The sequence below is a fragment of the Rhodnius prolixus genome, unplaced genomic scaffold, assembly GCF_049639745.1.
Source record: "Rhodnius prolixus isolate KJV_2025 unplaced genomic scaffold, Rpr scaffold_17, whole genome shotgun sequence".
Taxonomy (NCBI): domain Eukaryota; kingdom Metazoa; phylum Arthropoda; class Insecta; order Hemiptera; family Reduviidae; genus Rhodnius; species Rhodnius prolixus.
In genome coordinates this window covers 3,641,871-3,661,806 of record NW_027411626.1, presented here as the reverse complement: position 1 = coordinate 3,661,806, position 19,936 = coordinate 3,641,871, and the positions used below count along the sequence as shown (strand labels likewise).

General features: G+C 33.6%; 1 protein-coding gene and 1 long non-coding RNA gene across 4 annotated transcripts; one reads left to right on the top strand and one right to left on the bottom strand.

The window, feature by feature from the left end:
- Positions 1–1,834: 1,834 nt before the first annotated feature.
- On the bottom strand, positions 1,835–6,453 carry LOC141459626 (uncharacterized). The gene is made up of 3 exons (XR_012461540.1): positions 6,348–6,453; positions 6,168–6,277; positions 1,835–2,103 (listed from the first exon to the last, which is right to left on the bottom strand). It is a non-coding gene; the product is annotated as an uncharacterized lncRNA (long non-coding RNA).
- Positions 6,028–9,903, top strand: LOC141459624 (uncharacterized). 3 transcript variants are annotated; one of them, XM_074138879.1, is made up of 3 exons: positions 6,332–6,350; positions 6,480–6,617; positions 7,889–9,903. In XM_074138879.1, the coding sequence occupies exon 3, from the start codon at positions 7,898–7,900 to the stop codon at positions 9,758–9,760; it is 1,863 nt and encodes a 620-aa protein (XP_073994980.1). In that variant the 5' UTR covers positions 6,332–6,350; positions 6,480–6,617; positions 7,889–7,897; the 3' UTR covers positions 9,761–9,903. The 3 variants fall into 3 exon arrangements, with proteins under 3 accessions (XP_073994979.1, XP_073994978.1, XP_073994980.1); XM_074138878.1 differs by having other exon boundaries at positions 6,028–6,614; XM_074138877.1 differs by having other exon boundaries at positions 6,028–6,617.
- The last annotated feature ends 10,033 nt before the right edge of the window (positions 9,904–19,936 follow it).

Genomic DNA, 19,936 nt, shown 5'->3' with positions numbered 1-19,936 from the left:
TTACATATCGTAACTTTAAATTAACAGTAATCTGAATATCGGTATCGAATCATTCGATATTATATTGGTATCGAAAAAATACTGCAGTATCAAATGAGTATTTAATTCTTGACAATTTAAATGTAATTCAGTTTTATTATAATAATTTTGTAAGTAAGTTGTAGGAATCATTTATTATATAATTTTATTCTCATTAATAATATATCTGTATAATTTTTATATCTTCCGCCATAATAACTTTCTTTTTGCGTACCCCTAAACAATCTTTCGCGTACCCCAGGTTGGGAACCGCTGCACTACACTATTCTACTCTCGGGGGGGGGGCACTAGAAAATAAGTACAAATTATTTAAAGACTGAAAAACAACCAATTGTTTATTGGTTTGGTAACCTGTAATATTGGAACTGAAATGAAGGCAATAATGAAACTGAATGGTAACTTTTGAAGTACAAGTTCTGGTGAATCATTAACTGTATAAATTCTAGTAATGGACATTTGGGCAGTTGGCAACCATGAGTTGATTGCCCCGCTGGAGTTGACAACACTTTGAGTTGTTTTTCTTACAAGATACATGTTGTAGCAGCAGTTATTGATCGACCCGTAGCTGTGTTTGTGAAAGCATGGAACTTTCCAAGTATTGCTGTAGACGTCCTGCCTTATAAGACGTTGCTGTCTGTGTAGCCAATAACGGCCGGAAGTACATTAATCCCTTTGCCCACTATTCGATGTTGTTACACTGTTGTTTGGCAGATTTACAAAAACCTACTTTTTTACTGGAAACAGTTCACATTTTTTTGTTACGCTGATGATGCTGAGAATCGATAATAGAGATTCTGGTTAGAATTGGAAGTACCACTTTAAAACTCGATTATTCGCTTTTTAATTTCACCCACCCCTTACAAAGTGAAAATATATTTAATCAAACAAATTTTCTCTTTCAAGTTTTTTGTGAAAATATTTGCTTTCCCGTTCTCTGAGTCAACATAAGTAGTTTTCTCTATAGATCCGGCAGTTTGTTTATTCGTAGCCACCATAATTCGAAAAATAAAAATTGCAGGAAGTTTTCAAAAATCGCTTAAACTGGATGTATTACTGAAGAGATTTTTTTTATTCTTTTGGTATTTTCTGAAAAATGTCTCCTACGAGTTATTTTGAACTTATTGTGTACATTTTTTTCCGGGAAAATTCCATTAAAGGCTCAGAGGAGGGACGAGAAGGGTCAGGCTTCCCCGATTATACACTGACAAGGAGGATTTAATGAGGCAGTTTCCAATGAAAATAGCGTAACCGGAAATAAAACTTTTCGGAATTAATTTACCCACTTCCTGTGTCAACTTCCACGAAGTCGCACAGAATCATCACCGTTCTCTGAAAAAAAACTTTATACCAAAGTAATTGGCTGAACACTCGTCATGCCCAAATTTAGATGGAATCCTTTGACGATTGCCTGGACAATCTCAGAGAAAAACTCGAAGAAGCCGGAGTTCTACATCTTCCACTTCTGAATTTTGGATTTAGGTTCAAGGTAACTCCTGAATAGTCCGTAACTCCTATTAAGTACCTGTAATTTAAGTCATGCTTCAACCCTAAAATCCAGGAGCGCCTAAGGGAAGTCTACCAACTGCTCCTTCAGCGACCCTGACATCCTTGAGGGCAACAATTCTTAAACTTGTGCTTTTCCATTTAGTGAGCCACAGTATTATTTCTCTCATTAGAATAGGAAATGTTCGAATTTAGTTTCACCGGAAATATCTAATTGTGAGGGCCCCCCTGAGTCTGAAAAAATGGTAATTTAAACATTTTAAAAGTTTGTATGTTTATATGTGTGCTAAAAATATCTCACAGATGAAAGAGGAAGCTGAAATGTTATATTTCGATTTTAGTCTCATAGGGGAATCGACTACAGACTAGAACTTATCGATTAAGATTTCTCTAGCGGAAATATCACTTCACCGAATCGATTTTTTTTTCCAAAATTTTGAAGATTTTCTCAGAAGTGGCTGCTGCTATTTTCTCTCACGTAGATCTGGCATCCCCTTCTTACATCCAAGACTGATTCCATAGTCGCCATGATGCCGTCTGCGCCTCTTGAGAAAATTGCTTCTATAAATATGCATTCTAGTTTTATTTTATTAAATGTGTTCACCTGGATTTTGCTGAAAACTCGTGACTCAGCAGGTCACATGTGTCAGCTCCAGGACATCATTCAGTGTAGCCACTACACCAAAATAGATTCCACAAATGGGTACATATTAACTTACTTAATTAACCATTTTTATGAGCGGTCATGTCAACTGCAGTATATAAAACCAACCAACTAACCTCTCATTACTCTTCTACATCATACATTTTGTTTTGCTTTTTATTTAAAAATATCTTATCATTGTTATCAGTAACACAAATCGCTCATCTGAACGTAATATGTTGATGGCGTCAATCCGACATATTGTTTATTTTATTTTTACTCTGGGTTTTTGTCTCCGGAGCCAACATTTATCGGGACTGTGTATTGTTTACGTTCAGATGTGCGTCTAAAGAGTTAATGTAGGAAAAGTTTGTGGTTGAATGACGAAGAACTATTAGGATGTCAGTTACAACATGTAAGGGAAGGCCTGAACAGAATAAAGTCTCTAAATAGATACAGTTCGAGTCTGTTCTATATAGAAATAATTTGAGTTCGGAGGCGCCACGGTAGCCGAGCGGTTAGAGGTGATACCTGTAAAGCTAAGATGTATTATGGTACTGGGTTCGATTCCCGGTCTAGGCCTTGGATTTTATTTAATAGTTAATAAAAGAAATCTATTACGACACCACGACACCTAACTTGGTAGTTGGACGTAAAAAATAGGCAATTACTTTACTATACTTTTTTTAATTGAGTTTAGAACTTAAGGCTCCTACAGTTGTCATAATCGGTTGTCTTTAAGGCCTACAGCAGACTGAGTAATCACATACATTGCAACGCAGAGCCTTTGTCATGAAGAAGCGGCATGTATTTTCCTCGTTTAATGAGGAGGGCTGAGAGTTTTGGCCCTTTGGTCAAGAAAACCTCGTGCCTTCTTGCTTTACCTTTAAAGTACATCTTTAAAGTCTTAAGTCTCCTGAAACCGGCAAGTCTTTAGGGAGCCTTAGCAAAACCCTCCGAGTCGCCGTGGTTTAATAAATCATGTTGCCTAAATTATTTGTTAAAGAATCTGATTGTGTTGTATCCTAAACGAAGGGAAGGGAATAAATAATTTACCCTTATCTAACTCTCCTGGCAAACCCCTGGGTATGTACTACTTAAGTACACATAATCGACTTAAATGTTCAAAAGTACTCGAGTTACTTAAAACAATCTTACATCGTCCACGATAAGAATAGAAGTACTAGGGTGTCCCGTAACAGAAGATGACCTTTGTGAAGGGCGATAGCAGAGTTAAACTCCCTCCGTAACAAACAGTGATTCGCCAATGATTATACAATATTACCACTTGCATAACAACATTGCATAATACTGTAAATATTTCCACCGTTTTCCTTCGCCATTGTTGTTTTCTTATCCTGCATTATATGGCATATTTTCTATTTAAGTATTAAACCAGGTCTTATTTTTAGAATTCTACGTAATATTTGTTTTTATTATGCAGGAAATGGGAGCATTTTTTTCCAAGAGCTTTGTCTGTAGATCTCCATATCCCGGACCCACTGCAAGGTAACAGCTGAGTACTACTTCCAAGAAAACTGCAGTTTTGCAGGTAGACCTTAACATACGCCCTTTTTTTGAATTCAGTTCAAGGGCAACAATGCAACTTTTTATCCAAAACATGGTACAAACATGAAAATGAAAGATTTATTAACGGGCTAAAGATCCTTTTTCTTTTCTCAACTTCTTTTAAGAAATGAAAGAATTTTCTTTTCAAGTTTTTCAAAGAAAATACATTCGTTTTAAAGCCCCCCTCCTATAAATTCGAAAGCAAAGTGGAAATTTTACACTTCACTTTGTTTTGTGTACAAGTCTGAGTAAGTTTGTGGCGTGCCCCCCAACAAAATGAAAAGTCACAGATAATTTCAAATTTCATACTTGCTTTAGGTGCCACAATCGAACCCGACGATATTAGCCAACCGATACAATATATCGATTTTTTTCCCATTAGTTATTTGAGATTTTCTCAGTAACGTCTCTCATGATTTCATTGAAACTTGGTGTAACTATTGTGTGTAGAGAGTTCTTCGACTTTTACTTGAAAAAAGACCCTAGAAAGATTCGATTAGCCAATCAATTTTATAGGAGGGGGGCTTTAAAACGAATGTATTTTATTTGAAAAATTTGAAAAGAAAATTCTTTCATTTCTTAAAAGAAGTTGAGAAAAGAAAAAGGATCTTTAAGCCATATCTGTGAGGGAAGATGATTGTTTGGACTTTTCTTTAGAGCGCCATTTCAGTGTATGGGCTAAATATGCTCAACTAATAAATAATTTTCAACATATTGGGAATATTGGTTACATTTTGAATGCTTATTAATAGCAAAATAGATTAAGGTCCACACTGAAATAGAAATTTATAGAAAAACCCAATCGCCGCAATTTTCCACAATCGAATTTCCCCCAGGAAAACGTTTCAAACGGAAGTGCTAGAACTTTACAAGTGGACAAACATACAGTAAAAACCACTTTTTTTGTGTACTCAGTTGTGCTTCAAACAGGTATTTGCGTTAAAAAATAGTAGTCAACTACAAAATTTGACTGTACCGCTACACCTCTTACCTAGGAGAACGTTAAAAAAAATACTATCGTGCGAAAGCTTACGAACAATGACGAACTTAAAAGAAAAACAGATTGCATGCATTAAAGGGCTGGATTGATATCATAATACGCCGATAAAGAATTAACGCTGTCAGTCATACATGATTGTGTGGGGCGGCACGGGTAGGCGGTATGACGTCAGACTGCAGCACGTAGGAGCGGACTCCAAGGAGCAGGAGTCTGTAAAAAAAAAAGAAAAAAAGAGATCCAGTTTGTACTACGCCTCTTAGTTGTCACGTTCATGCAATAATTTTCGGTTACAACTAGGCGTCAGCTACATCCCAATTTACATGAGAGGCACCCGTCGGCTCCATTTCTAGGCATAAGTTTTGTTTAAATTTTAAAACGTATTTTTTTCCCTTAAAATAAAATTCAGTAATCCCTTCTCAATTAATGCTCCCAAGATGTTCCCTTAATTCCCACAGGCATTACCATACACTAAGAGCAACTTTCTGTCAGCGAGATTCAGTTCTAGAGGATGCGGAAGTTGGGCAGGAACTGGGCGTCACCTGATTATAAGGGATAAAGAAAGGGATCAGGATGGTTTACAACCTTTAAAGGCTAACAAAAAGGTTTTATGGCTCTTATCAAGGGTACTGACTGTAATTGAAAGTAGTTGAGGCTATACAACAGATTTTAATCACATTGTTAGAGCCTCGTATGAACTCCTAAAGCGAATAATGCGCCATCTAGTCCAGAGCACACAGGCAGAAATATGTCTCAAACCACTATGTTCCAGAAATTAAAGCACTCAAGACTGCGGAAGAGAACGATGGAAAATATGGGTCGCACAAATTGGGCTATAAAGTTTATTGAGTCGTTAAAGTACTTGGTTAAGCAGTAATATTGTTGTAAGTTCCGGGTTTTAGCTTTGGTAATTCTGCTTCTGTGATACAGATTATTATTTTGGTAATTCTGCTTCTGTGATACAGATTATTATTTTGGTCTTATTAGTGTTTTATTAATAATGGTATTCAACATTGGCAGCGACTTGGGCAGGAGTTACTGAGAGTTGGTTTTTGAAATGACGCCACTCTGTGAGGACGACTAGCTATGGCGAAGGTTATAGTGTAGCAACCTTACTCCAATCGCGGCACTCCAAATTATACTATATTTTTATTCCGTCTGGAACACCAAAAAAATATTCAGTTTATTAAAAAAACATCAGGGACATATTTTGACGCACTAATACAGTTATTTTTCGTTGTCATGGTAATCTATTCTGTGTTACTAAAAACCGTGTTGCCGTGCGTGCTTCGTAATTCCTCCATCAACAGATTTTTATATAAAATATTAACGAGATGTTCTGTAATGTTTCAAATAGAAGTTGTGGACTCCTATTTTTACAATCACTATTCAGTTTAAAAAGAAAAAATTACAAACCTATTTCGAGAAAAAAATCGAGATAATGAAAAATCCATTCTGTATACATCGATTGATCGATAATTACCGAACAATCTGGTAACCTTCACAGATACTCCAGTTTCAATTTACTGCAATTTTACGAAGAATAAAATCAAGTTTGAGTGATAAGGTGTTTATATGTGTGTAAACCTTCCTTACCTAGTTAGTATAAATTGATTAGTGATTGATCAATATTCATTAATATTGAATATTTTCAAGTCATTTTGAAAGTGCAACTTCAACTAATCACAGATGTGACAATTTCTTAATCACATGTTACATATTTTCTAGAAATATTAGTTGCTTAGTCAGTTAACTGTTATGAGTTGGTTTTCATCTAAATTATGCGAAAACGAGACTATCCGACCTTTGTATGTAGAAGAATTGGGAAATAAATGAAGACTAGCGTCTTCGAAACATCGCAAGGTGGTAGGCATTTTAAAGTATATTTATATTTTCGTACCCCTTCTTCAAGTGGAAGTATTGTGATCGCAAAGAATTTTCAATATTACGTATTCACTAAAAATAATACTGAATGCTTTGTGTTCTTTGAGTCTGAAAAAGAAAAAAAAAGAGAGTTTTCTTGAAAATGGTGGATGTGATGTTTCCTTTGGTTGTTATCAGGTTTTGGTTAAAAAAAAGAAAATATACCAACCGGAAGCAAAGGTTTTATTTTAAAGGAAGTTACCGTTTTTGCGATAATCTCGAAGTTAACTTAGCGTAGCATATTACAAACATCTAACGGTCCAACTATTTAATTTCGATTCACATAACTGACCACTTAGACCAATGTTCTCAACGTGGGGGTCCACAAATTCAAGAGACCATTGCATAATTTTAAGGTTAGGAGTGCAAAAACGCAATGAGGCGCGCTGATACTCTACCCAGTGTAGAGCTGTTTACTTATCCATCATATTACGTGTCTCCACATACTCATTTACAGATATTGAAACGCCATGCATGTTACAAGTTTTGTAAAATTCGCAATATTTTTCGAAAATGACAATCAAAATTTGAAATTAAAAGAAAGAACAGGTAAAGTAATTATCTTCGATTATCTACATCGCTATAAAACAGCAAAGAAAAGTAAAAGATGTAATTAAATGGATTAATAGATCACAAATCAAAAAATAGTAATAATAAATAGGGCAAAATAAGTTTTAATATTTTATTAGTTTAAATTAAAAAAGGCAATAGAAAACTAGAGCGTTGACATAACTATAGAAACGTTCAAAATTCTGCACCAAGAGGAGGTCTCTAAGTAGATCTGGGAGCCCTCTAGAGTAATAGGTTCACCTTGAACACATCGAGGATTGGACATTGTTAGAGGAAGTGATCAGGCATTGGCAATGAGGGTGTGGAGTAGGAACGCTACTTGTGACCTTGGTACCTGCCCGCGCAGAGCTTGAATGAGTCTGAAGATCTTGCTCATTTGGCTCTCCACGGTTGTGCAGAAGAACCCCTTTGCTAGCCCCCATAATTACGAGGGGTTTAACCAGGGTGCACTACGGTTGCAGGCACTAATAAATATGTTACACACAGACCATTCGGAAGAAACAACTTTTCCTCACTCTAAACTGATTTTCCCGGAGAAAAATCTTCACGATTACAACACTTCCCATTAACGAGGGCTTAGCGAAAGTAAAATGTCAACAAAATAACCGACTCGCATCTCATTCTTCTAAATTATCTGCTTGCAGATCCGTTCCATGATTGGTGTAAACAATGGCCCTGTTTGTTGCAAAGCTAAGAACAAACCGTACGCCGACTACGTGAACCACTGGCTGAATACAGAATCCTTCGACGTGACCAGCACCACAGACTGGTCTACTCTAGAAAGACAAGTTTCTCCCTCCAACATAGTCAACACTAATTCGTCAAGACGTTCGAAATTTTACGATAGTATTAAATCTTTTTTTATTACTAGTAATAAGAATAAGAAAATTTTTAATAATAAAAAAACTAAATCACAAGGAAATTTAAAATATAAAAAATATTTAAATGAGAAAAAACGCCATACGGGCATTTTTACTAAATTGATTAACAGTGTCAGATTTAGTAATGTTGAAAACCCGTACAGGAAAAAACGTTCTGGGAGCTTAGATTGGAAACTATTACATCCGGACTATACTGGCGCATCTTCCGCGAAGAATAGGAACATGTGGGAGAAAACTGTGGACTGTATTTGTCGTAAACGTTTATTAAAAAGAACTAAATCTGATTCAGTTGTATTTTACAAATCGAACTATCTATTTTTTAATAAAATCCTCGACAAAGACGCCCTTCAATGGGAGGAAAATAATAGAGGAAAGTTCAACGATAAAGAAAAGCCTAGTCGAAATAACAATGACATGGCACATTTATGTAGATACCCAGTAACCTCGAAAAAAGAGGAAAACCTAGAAAATACAGCTCAAAAGACGATCAGCGTGAAAACTAAACGCAAAACTGTAAGTGCTGCAAAGAAGATGAATTCATATCGTAATAAACCAAAGAGATATGATCCAAAAATAGTTTCATCATTGGAGCGTAGTAAACGTCACATCAAGGAAACGTCAACGGCTGGTACACAGACAATCAATCTGCAACAATCTGCCGCACATAGAAATTGTAATTATTACATATTCAAGGGAAAAAATTATAATCCAAACTCGTATCCCCAAACTGGTCAAGATGGTGAAATGAAAAGAAATTCAATAGTAGGATGTAGTTGCAGTTTAAACAAGATGGCCACGAAGAACAGTCCGCGCAAAGATAATGCTCAATCATTAGTAACTACCGGCACACGTCGTAACAAGCAAACATCCAAACAGTGCCAAACAGCTTATGCAATCTCACAGAGCAAACCAAGAAAAGTGCTAGAAAACTTGTCGAGTAAGAATCTACAGGTCGGTTTCAATCACATTTATGTTGAAAAAATGTTGGTAGCGAAGCAAAAACAAATTAGGAAAATTAGCGAAGATAAAGCTAAACAAATTGTAAAATTTTCTCCAGAGAAAAACAACGATACTTTCCATGTTTCCAAGAATGTCACTAAAATTACTGATAAAGTGAATGAGCCGTTAGAGAATTTCTTTGTGTACAGCGGGCCGTCTATAAACACACTAGACACCGGTCTACTGCAGTCTTCTCCGGCAACAACAATCTCTCCAGAACTTGAAAAGAGGAGTAATAAGTCCAAATCGATATTCACTTGCTATACAGTGGTGAACCAAAACGACAACACTGATAGACAAAACAGTTATAATCATGACAACACTGCCCAGTTGGAAGATGCCTTACTATCTTTCTACACCTTAAGGGTGGACGGACTGGTGGAAAGGAAAATTATGAACAAGTGCGAAGAACAAAACCACAACGTTGATAACTGCCATGATTGTTGCAGAAAACAACGAAAAGAACAAACCATCCAAGCGAACAACAACAAACAACAAACACTTTACCACCATGTAGAACCATACAATAATAACACTACGAACTACAAACAAACTTATATCGTGAATTTTAATAATAGAATTAAGCAGATAAATCAATATATCATCGACAATGAGGGCTACGATAATAAGAATTAATGGAGAAAAATGTCATTAAATGTACCAGTTCTGCTAATGTCCGCCAAGGTGGTTGAAAGTTCATATTTTCAATGGAATACATTTTGTAAAATAACCTTTAAGAAAAAAAAGAGAAAAAAAGTAATAAAATGGGATAAAAAATACTTCTATTTTATTATTAAAATTTAGAAAATAATCATTGCCTAATTTAATTTTCATTATCTCCTAATCCACGGGAGAAAGTATTGTAATCGTACAGATTTTAGATTTTCTCTGGAAGTATCCCTTTTGAAATTTCCCAGGGCCAGGAAAAGTGATTTTTCTTTTTCAAATTAGTGTCTGTATTCACTGTGACGTAGAAACGAAAAATTTATTCTAAAACAATTCGTTTTTGGGGCACTTCTTGGGACTTAATTGTCGGGAAGATTACCGAGTCAACTTTTGCCAAATGTGAGAGTGTTCACTCCAGAGAAAGAGATTCTTATTCAATTTTAGTTTCTGATGGTGATGCCAGTAGCCAATAGAGGGCGACACTTACTTCACTGTATCAAGTTCTAAAAGTGAAAAACAGAGCGCAGCAATAACCACTGTCAGCGTCTGGTAACCAAAACGGGAACTAATTCAGATCAAGTAGCTCCTGCTGCCTGGTGGCCAAGACATCAACTAACAGCAAGACCTCCATTATTTTGGTACAATCTTGCAATCATTAACTTTATCTCCTTAACAAATACTTAAAAAGTTAAGCGTTGATTGTACGATAAAAGGACTACAAATCAGTTGGTACCTAACATTTCATTTATATTTCTGGCATCCACCAATAATTACTAGCAGGCAGGAAACTCTACACTTACTTTGTTATACTATAAATTTTAATTTTCAATCAAAAGGCTCTCAGAGTAAAAGATTAAAATCTTAATTTATCTAAACATTCAGTAATTTTATTCTTTAAAGTTCAAACTGTCATTGAAACTGAATGACTTGTTATTTTGTCTTAATGTCTTGTTTTAACAATCAATTTTCCAAAAACATGAAATCCTATATTTACTTTTTACATCACTTATCCGGCCAATTTTAGAATATTTGTCCTAAATTGATATTAAATGAACTCTCTGCCCAATTGTAGAGAAAAGAAAGCTTTATAACTGGTAACGATCGCAATGTTTTAGAGATAATAGGTAATGAGATAGAGAATGCTAACTTTTGGTGGTTTTCAAATACGTTCAAAATTCAAAGCTCTATATCTCTCTTGGTATTGTTTAGAATAAAATGAACTCTCCGCCCAATTGTAGAGAAAAGAAAGCTCTATAACTGGTAACGATCGCAATGTTTTAGAGTTAATAGATAAAGAGATATGGAAGGTTAAATTTTGGTGGTTTTCAAATAGGTTCAAATTTCAAAGCTCTATATCTCTCTTGTTATTGTTCAGAATTAAATGAACTCTCTGCCCAATTGTAGAGAAAAGAAAGCTCTATAACTGGTAACGATCGCAATGTTTTAGAGAAAATAGATAAAGAGATATGGAAGGTTAAATTTTGGTGGTTTTCAAATACGTTCAAATTTCAAAGCTCTATATCTCTCTTGGTATTGTTTAGAATTAAATGAACTCTCTGCCCAATTGTAGAGAAAAGAAAGCTCTATAACTGGTAACGATCGCAATGTTTTAGAGATAATAGATAAAGAGATATGGAAGGTTAAATTTTGGTGGTTTTCAAATACGTTCAAATTTCAAAGATCTATATCTCTCTTGGTATTGTTTAGAATTAAATGAACTCTCTGCCCAATTGTAGAGAAAAGAAAGCTCTATAACTGGTAACGATCGCAATGTTTTAGAGATAATAGATAAAGTGATATGGAAGGTTAAATTTTGGTGGTTTTCAAATACGTTCAAATTTCAAAGCTCTATATCTCTCTTGGTATTGTTTAGAATTAAATGAACTCTCTGCCCAATTGTAGAGAAAAGAAAGCTCTATAACTGGTAACGATCGCAATGTTTTAGAGATAATAGATAAAGAGATATGGAAGGTTAAATTTTGGTGGTTTTCAAATACGTTCAAATTTCAAAGCTCTATATCTCTCTTGGTATTGTTTAGAATTAAATGAACTCTCTGCCCAATTGTAGAGAAAAGAAAGCTCTATAACTGGTAACGATCGCAATGTTTTAGAGATAATAGGTAATGAGATATGGAAGGTTAAATTTTGGTTGTTTTCAAATACGTTCAAATTTCAAAGCTCTATATCTCTCTTGGTATTGTTTAGAATTAAATGAACTCTCTGCCCAATTGTAGAGAAAAGAAAGCTCTATAACTGGTAACGATCGCAATGTTTTAGAGATAATAGATAAAGTGATATGGAAGGTTAAATTTTGGTGGTTTTCAAATACGTTCAAATTTCAAACCTCTATATCTCTCTTGGTATTGTTTAGAATTAAATGAACTCTCTGCCCAATTGTAGAGAAAAGAAAGCTCTATAACTGGTAACGATCGCAATGTTTTAGAGATAATAGATAAAGAGATATGGAAGGTTAAATTTTGGTGGTTTTCAAATACGTTCAAATTTCAAAGCTCTATATCTCTCTTGGTATTGTTTAGAATTAAATGAACTCTCTGCCCAATTGTAGAGAAAAGAAAGCTCTATAACTGGTAACGATCGCAATGTTTTAGAGATAATAGATAAAGAGATATGGAAGGTTAAATTTTGGTGGTTTTCAAATACGTTCAAATTTCAAAGCTCTATATCTCTCTTGGTATTGTTTAGAATTAAATGAACTCTCTGCCCAATTGTAGAGAAAAGAAAGCTCTATAACTGGTAACGATCGCAATGTTTTAGAGATAATAGATAAAGAGATATGGAAGGTTAAATTTTGGTGGTTTTCAAATACGTTCAAATTTCAAAGCTCTATATCTCTCTTGGTATTGTTCAGAATTAAATGAACTCTCTGCCCAATTGTAGAGAAAAGAAAGCTCTATAACTGGTAACGATCGCAATGTTTTAGAGATAATAGATAAAGAGATATAGAAGGTTAAATTTTGGTGGTTTTCAAATACGTTCAAATTTCAAAGCTCTATATCTCTCTTGGTATTGTTTAGAATTAAATGAACTCTCTGCCCAATTGTAGAGAAAAGAAAGCTCTATAACTGGTAACGATCGCAATGTTTTAGAGATAATAGGTAATGAGATATGGAAGGTTAAATTTTGGTGGTTTTCAAATACGTTCAAATTTCAAAGCTCTATATCTCTGTTGGTATTGTTTAGAATTAAATGAACTCTCTGCCCAATTGTAGAGAAAAGAAAGCTCTATAACTGGTAACGATCGCAATGTTTTAGAGATAATAGATAAAGTGATATGGAAGGTTAAATTTTGGTGGTTTTCAAATACGTTCAAATTTCAAAGCTCTATATCTCTCTTGGTATTGTTTAGAATTAAATGAGCTCTCTGCCCAATTGTAGAGAAAAGAAAGCTCTATAACTGGTAACGATCGCAATGTTTTAGAGATGATAGATAAAGAGATATGGAAGGTTAAATTTTGGTGGTTTTCAAATACGTTCAAATTTCAAAGCTCTATATCTCTCTTGGTATTGTTTAGAATTAAATGAACTCTCTGCCCAATTGTAGAGAAAAGAAAGCTCTATAACTGGTAACGATCGCAATGTTTTAGAGATAATAGATAAAGAGATATGGAAGGTTAAATTTTGGTGGTTTTCAAATACGTTCAAAATTCAAAGCTCTATATCTCTCTTGGTATTGTTTAGAATAAAATGAACTCTCTGCCCAATTGTAGAGAAAAGAAAGCTCTATAACTGGTAACGATCGCAATGTTTTAGAGTTAATAGATAAAGAGATATGGAAGGTTAAATTTTGGTGGTTTTCAAATAGGTTCAAATTTCAAAGCTCTATATCTCTCTTGGTATTGTTCAGAATTAAATGAACTCTCTGCCCAATTGTAGAGAAAAGAAAGCTCTATAACTGGTAACGATCGCAATGTTTTAGAGAAAATAGATAAAGAGATATGGAAGGTTAAATTTTGGTGGTTTTCAAATACGTTCAAATTTCAAAGCTCTATATCTCTCTTGGTATTGTTTAGAATTAAATGAACTCTCTGCCCTATATCTCTATATCTCTATTGTTTATAATTAAAAGAATTCTTTACTGAATTGTAGAGAAAAGAAAGCTCTATAACTGGTATCTGTTTTAGAGATAATAGGTAATGAGATAGAGAATGCTAACTTTTGGTGGTTTTCAAATAGGTTCAAATTTCAATCCTCTATATCTCTCTTGGTATTGGTCAGAATTAAATGAACTCTCTGCCTAATTGTAGAGATAAGAAAGCTCTATAACCGGTAACTATCGCAATGTTTTAGAGATAATAGGTAATGAGATATGGAAGGTTAACTTTTGGTTGTTTTTAAATACGTTCAAATTTCAAACCCCTATATCTCTCTTGTTATTGTTTATAATTAAATGAATTCTTTACTGAATTGTAGAGAAAACTAAGCTCTATAACTGGTAACGATCGCAATGTTTTAGAGATAATAGATAATGAGATATGGAAGGTTAAATTTTGGTGGTTTTCAAATACGTTCAAATTTCAAAGCTCTATATCTCTCTTGGTATTGTTTAGAATTAAATGAACTCTCTGCCCAATTGTAGAGAAAAGAAAGCTCTATAACTGGTAACGATCGCAATGTTTTAGAGATAATAGATAAAGAGATATAGAAGGTTAAATTTTGGTGGTTTTCAAATACGTTCAAATTTCAAAGCTCTATATCTCTCTTGGTATTGTTTAGAATAAAATGAACTCTCTGCCCAATTGTAGAGAAAAGAAAGCTCTATAACTGGTAACGATCGCAATGTTTTAGAGATAATAGGTAATGAGATAGAGAATGCTAACTTTTGGTGGTTTTCAAATACGTTCAAAATTCAAAGCTCTATATCTCTCTTGGTATTGTTTAGAATAAAATGAACTCTCTGCCCAAGTGTAGAGAAAAGAAAGCTCTATAACTGGTAACGATCGCAATGTTTTAGAGTTAATAGATAAAGAGATATGGAAGGTTAAATTTTGGTGGTTTTCAAATAGGTTCAAATTTCAAAGCTCTATATCTCTCTTGGTATTGTTCAGAATTAAATGAACTCTCTGCCCAATTGTACAGAAAAGAAAGCTCTATAACTGGTAACGATCGCAATGTTTTAGAGAAAATAGATAAAGAGATATGGAAGGTTAAATTTTGGTGGTTTTCAAATACGTTCAAATTTCAAAGCTCTATATCTCTCTTGGTATTGTTTAGAATTAAATGAACTCTCTGCCCAATTGTAGAGAAAAGAAAGCTCTATAACTGGTAACGATCGCAATGTTTTAGAGATAATAGATAAAGAGATATGGAAGGTTAAATTTTGGTGGTTTTCAAATACGTTCAAATTTAAAAGATCTATATCTCTCTTGGTATTGTTTAGAATTAAATGAACTCTCTGCCCAATTGTAGAGAAAAGAAAGCTCTATAACTGGTAACGATCGCAATGTTTTAGAGATAATAGATAAAGTGATATGGAAGGTTAAATTTTGGTGGTTTTCAAATACGTTCAAATTTCAAAGCTCTATATCTCTCTTGGTATTGTTTAGAATTAAATGAACTCTCTGCCCAATTGTAGAGAAAAGAAAGCTCTATAACTGGTAACGATCGCAATGTTTTAGAGATAATAGATAAAGAGATATGGAAGGTTAAATTTTGGTGGTTTTCAAATACGTTCAAATTTCAAAGCTCTATATCTCTCTTGGTATTGTTTAGAATTAAATGAACTCTCTGCCCAATTGTAGAGAAAAGAAAGCTCTATAACTGGTAACGATCGCAATGTTTTAGAGATAATAGGTAATGAGATATGGAAGGTTAAATTTTGGTGGTTTTCAAATACGTTCAAATTTCAAAGCTCTATATCTCTCTTGGTATTGTTTAGAATTAAATGAACTCTCTGCCCAATTGTAGAGAAAAGAAAGCTCTATAACTGGTAACGATCGCAATGTTTTAGAGATAATAGATAAAGTGATATGGAAGGATAAATTTTGGTGGTTTTCAAATACGTTCAAATTTCAAACCTCTATATCTCTCTTGGTATTGTTTAGAATTAAATGAACTCTCTGCCCAATTGTAGAGAAAAGAAAGCTCTATAACTGGTAACGATCGCAATGTTTTAGAGATAATAGATAAAGAGATATGGAAGGTTAAATTTTGGTGGTTTTCAAATACGTTCAAATTTCAAAGCTCTATATCTCTCTTGGTATTGTTTAGAATTAAATGAACTCTCTGCCCAATTGTAGAGAAAAGAAAGCTCTATAACTGGTAACGATCGCAATGTTTTAGAGATAATAGATAAAGAGATATGGAAGGTTAAATTTTGGTGGTTTTCAAATACGTTCAAATTTCAAAGCTCTATATCTCTCTTGGTATTGTTTAGAATTAAATGAACTCTCTGCCCAATTGTAGAGAAAAGAAAGCTCTATAACTGGTAACGATCGCAATGTTTTAGAGATAATAGATAAAGAGATATGGAAGGTTAAATTTTGGTGGTTTTCAAATACGTTCAAATTTCAAAGCTCTATATCTCTCTTGGTATTGTTCAGAATTAAATGAACTCTCTGCCCAATCGTAGAGAAAAGAAAGCTCTATAACTGGTAACGATCGCAATGTTTTAGAGATAATAGATAAAGAGATATAGAAGGTTAAATTTTGGTGGTTTTCAAATACGTTCAAATTTCAAAGCTCTATATCTCTCTTGGTATTGTTTAGAATTAAATGAACTCTCTGCCCAATTGTAGAGAAAAGAAAGCTCTATAACTGGTAACGATCGCAATGTTTTAGAGATAATAGATAAAGTGATATGGAAGGTTAAATTTTGGTGGTTTTCAAATACGTTCAAATTTCAAACCTCTATATCTCTCTTGGTATTGTTTAGAATTAAATGAACTCTCTGCCCAATTGTAGAGAAATGAAAGCTCTATAACTGGTAACGATCGCAATGTTTTAGAGATAATAGATAAAGAGATATGGAAGGTTAAATTTTGGTGGTTTTCAAATACGTTCAAATTTCAAAGCTCTATATCTCTCTTGGTATTGTTTAGAATTAAATGAACTCTCTGCCCAATTGTAGAGAAAAGAAAGCTCTATAACTGGTAACGATCGCAATGTTTTAGAGATAATAGATAAAGAGATATGGAAGGTTAAATTTTGGTGGTTTTCAAATACGTTCAAATTTCAAAGCTCTATATCTCTCTTGGTATTGTTTAGAATTAAATGAACTCTCTGCCCAATTGTAGAGAAAAGAAAGCTCTATAACTGGTAACGATCGCAATGTTTTAGAGATAATAGATAAAGAGATATGGAAGGTTAAATTTTGGTGGTTTTCAAATACGTTCAAAATTCAAAGCTCTATATCTCTCTTGGTATTGTTTAGAATAAAATGAACTCTCTGCCCAATTGTAGAGAAAAGAAAGCTCTATAACTGGTAACGATCGCAATGTTTTAGAGTTAATAGATAAAGAGATATGGAAGGTTAAATTTTGGTGGTTTTCAAATAGGTTCAAATTTCAAAGCTCTATATCTCTCTTGGTATTGTTCAGAATTAAATGAACTCTCTGCCCAATTGTAGAGAAAAGAAAGCTCTATAACTGGTAACGATCGCAATGTTTTAGAGAAAATAGATAAAGAGATATGGAAGGTTAAATTTTGGCGGTTTTCAAATACGTTCAAATTTCAAAGCTCTATATCTCTCTTGGTATTGTTCAGAATTAAATGAACTCTCTGCCCTATATCTCTATATCTCTATTGTTTATAATTAAAAGAATTCTTTACTGAATTGTAGAGAAAAGAAAGCTCTATAACTGGTATCTGTTTTAGAGATAATAGGTAATGAGATAGAGAATGCTAACTTTTGGTGGTTTTCAAATAGGTTCAAATTTCAATCCTCTATATCTCTCTTGGTATTGGTCAGAATTAAATGAACTCTCTGCCTAATTGTAGAGATAAGAAAGCTCTATAACCGGTAACTATCGCAATGTTTTAGAGATAATAGGTAATGAGATATGGAAGGTTAACTTTTGGTGGTTTTCAAATACGTTCAAATTTCAAAGCTCTATATCTCTCTTGGTATTGTTTAGAATTAAATGAACTCTCTGCCCAATTGTAGAGAAAAGAAAGCTCTATAACTGGTAACGATCGCAATGTTTTAGAGATAATAGATAAAGAGATATAGAAGGTTAAATTTTGGTGGTTTTCAAATACGTTCAAATTTCAAAGCTCTATATCTCTCTTGGTATTGTTTAGAATAAAATGAACTCTCTGCCCAATTGTAGAGAAAAGAAAGCTCTATAACTGGTAACGATCGCAATGTTTTAGAGATAATAGGTAATGAGATAGAGAATGCTAACTTTTGGTGGTTTTCAAATACGTTCAAAATTCAAAGCTCTATATCTCTCTTGGTATTGTTTAGAATAAAATGAACTCTCTGCCCAAGTGTAGAGAAAAGAAAGCTCTATAACTGTTAACGATCGCAATGTTTTAGAGTTAATAGATAAAGAGATATGGAAGGTTAAATTTTGGTGGTTTTCAAATAGGTTCAAATTTCAAAGCTCTATATCTCTCTTGGTATTGTTCAGAATTAAATGAACTCTCTGCCCAATTGTACAGAAAAGAAAGCTCTATAACTGGTAACGATCGCAATGTTTTAGAGAAAATAGATAAAGAGATATGGAAGGTTAAATTTTGGTGGTTTTCAAATACGTTCAAATTTCAAAGCTCTATATCTCTCTTGGTATTGTTTAGAATTAAATGAACTCTCTGCCCAATTGTAGAGAAAAGAAAGCTCTATAACTGGTAACGATCGCAATGTTTTAGAGATAATAGATAAAGAGATATGGAAGGTTAAATTTTGGTGGTTTTCAAATACGTTCAAATTTCAAAGATCTATATCTCTCTTGGTATTGTTTAGAATTAAATGAACTCTCTGCCCAATTGTAGAGAAAAGAAAGCTCTATAACTGGTAACGATCGCAATGTTTTAGAGATAATAGATAAAGTGATATGGAAGGTTAAATTTTGGTGGTTTTCAAATACGTTCAAATTTCAAAGCTCTATATCTCTCTTGGTATTGTTTAGAATTAAATGAACTCTCTGCCCAATTGTAGAGAAAAGAAAGCTCTATAACTGGTAACGATCGCAATGTTTTAGAGATAATAGATAAAGAGATATGGAAGGTTAAATTTTGGTGGTTTTCAAATACGTTCAAATTTCAAAGCTCTATATCTCTCTTGGTATTGTTTAGAATTAAATGAACTCTCTGCCCAATTGTAGAGAAAAGAAAGCTCTATAACTGGTAACGATCGCAATGTTTTAGAGATAATAGGTAATGAGATATGGAAGGTTAAATTTTGGTGGTTTTCAAATACGTTCAAATTTCAAAGCTCTATATCTCTCTTGGTATTGTTTAGAATTAAATGAACTCTCTGCCCAATTGTAGAGAAAAGAAAGCTCTATAACTGGTAACGATCGCAATGTTTTAGAGATAATAGATAAAGTGATATGGAAGGTTAAATTTTGGTGGTTTTCAAATACGTTCAAATTTCAAACCTCTATATCTCTCTTGGTATTGTTTAGAATTAAATGAACTCTCTGCCCAATTGTAGAGAAAAGAAAGCTCTATAACTGGTAACGATCGCAATGTTTTAGAGATAATAGATAAAGAGATATGGAAGGTTAAATTTTGGTGGTTTTCAAATACGTTCAAATTTCAAAGCTCTATATCTCTCTTGGTATTGTTTAGAATTAAATGAACTCTCTGCCCAATTGTAGAGAAAAGAAAGCTCTATAACTGGTAACGATCGCAATGTTTTAGAGATAATAGATAAAGAGATATGGAAGGTTAAATTTTGGTGGTTTTCAAATACGTTCAAATTTCAAAGCTCTATATCTCTCTTGGTATTGTTTAGAATTAAATGAACTCTCTGCCCAATTGTAGAGAAAAGAAAGCTCTATAACTGGTAACGATCGCAATGTTTTAGAGATAATAGATAAAGAGATATGGAAGGTTAAATTTTGGTGGTTTTCAAATACGTTCAAATTTCAAAGCTCTATATCTCTCTTGGTATTGTTCAGAATTAAATGAACTCTCTGCCCAATCGTAGAGAAAAGAAAGCTCTATAACTGGTAACGATCG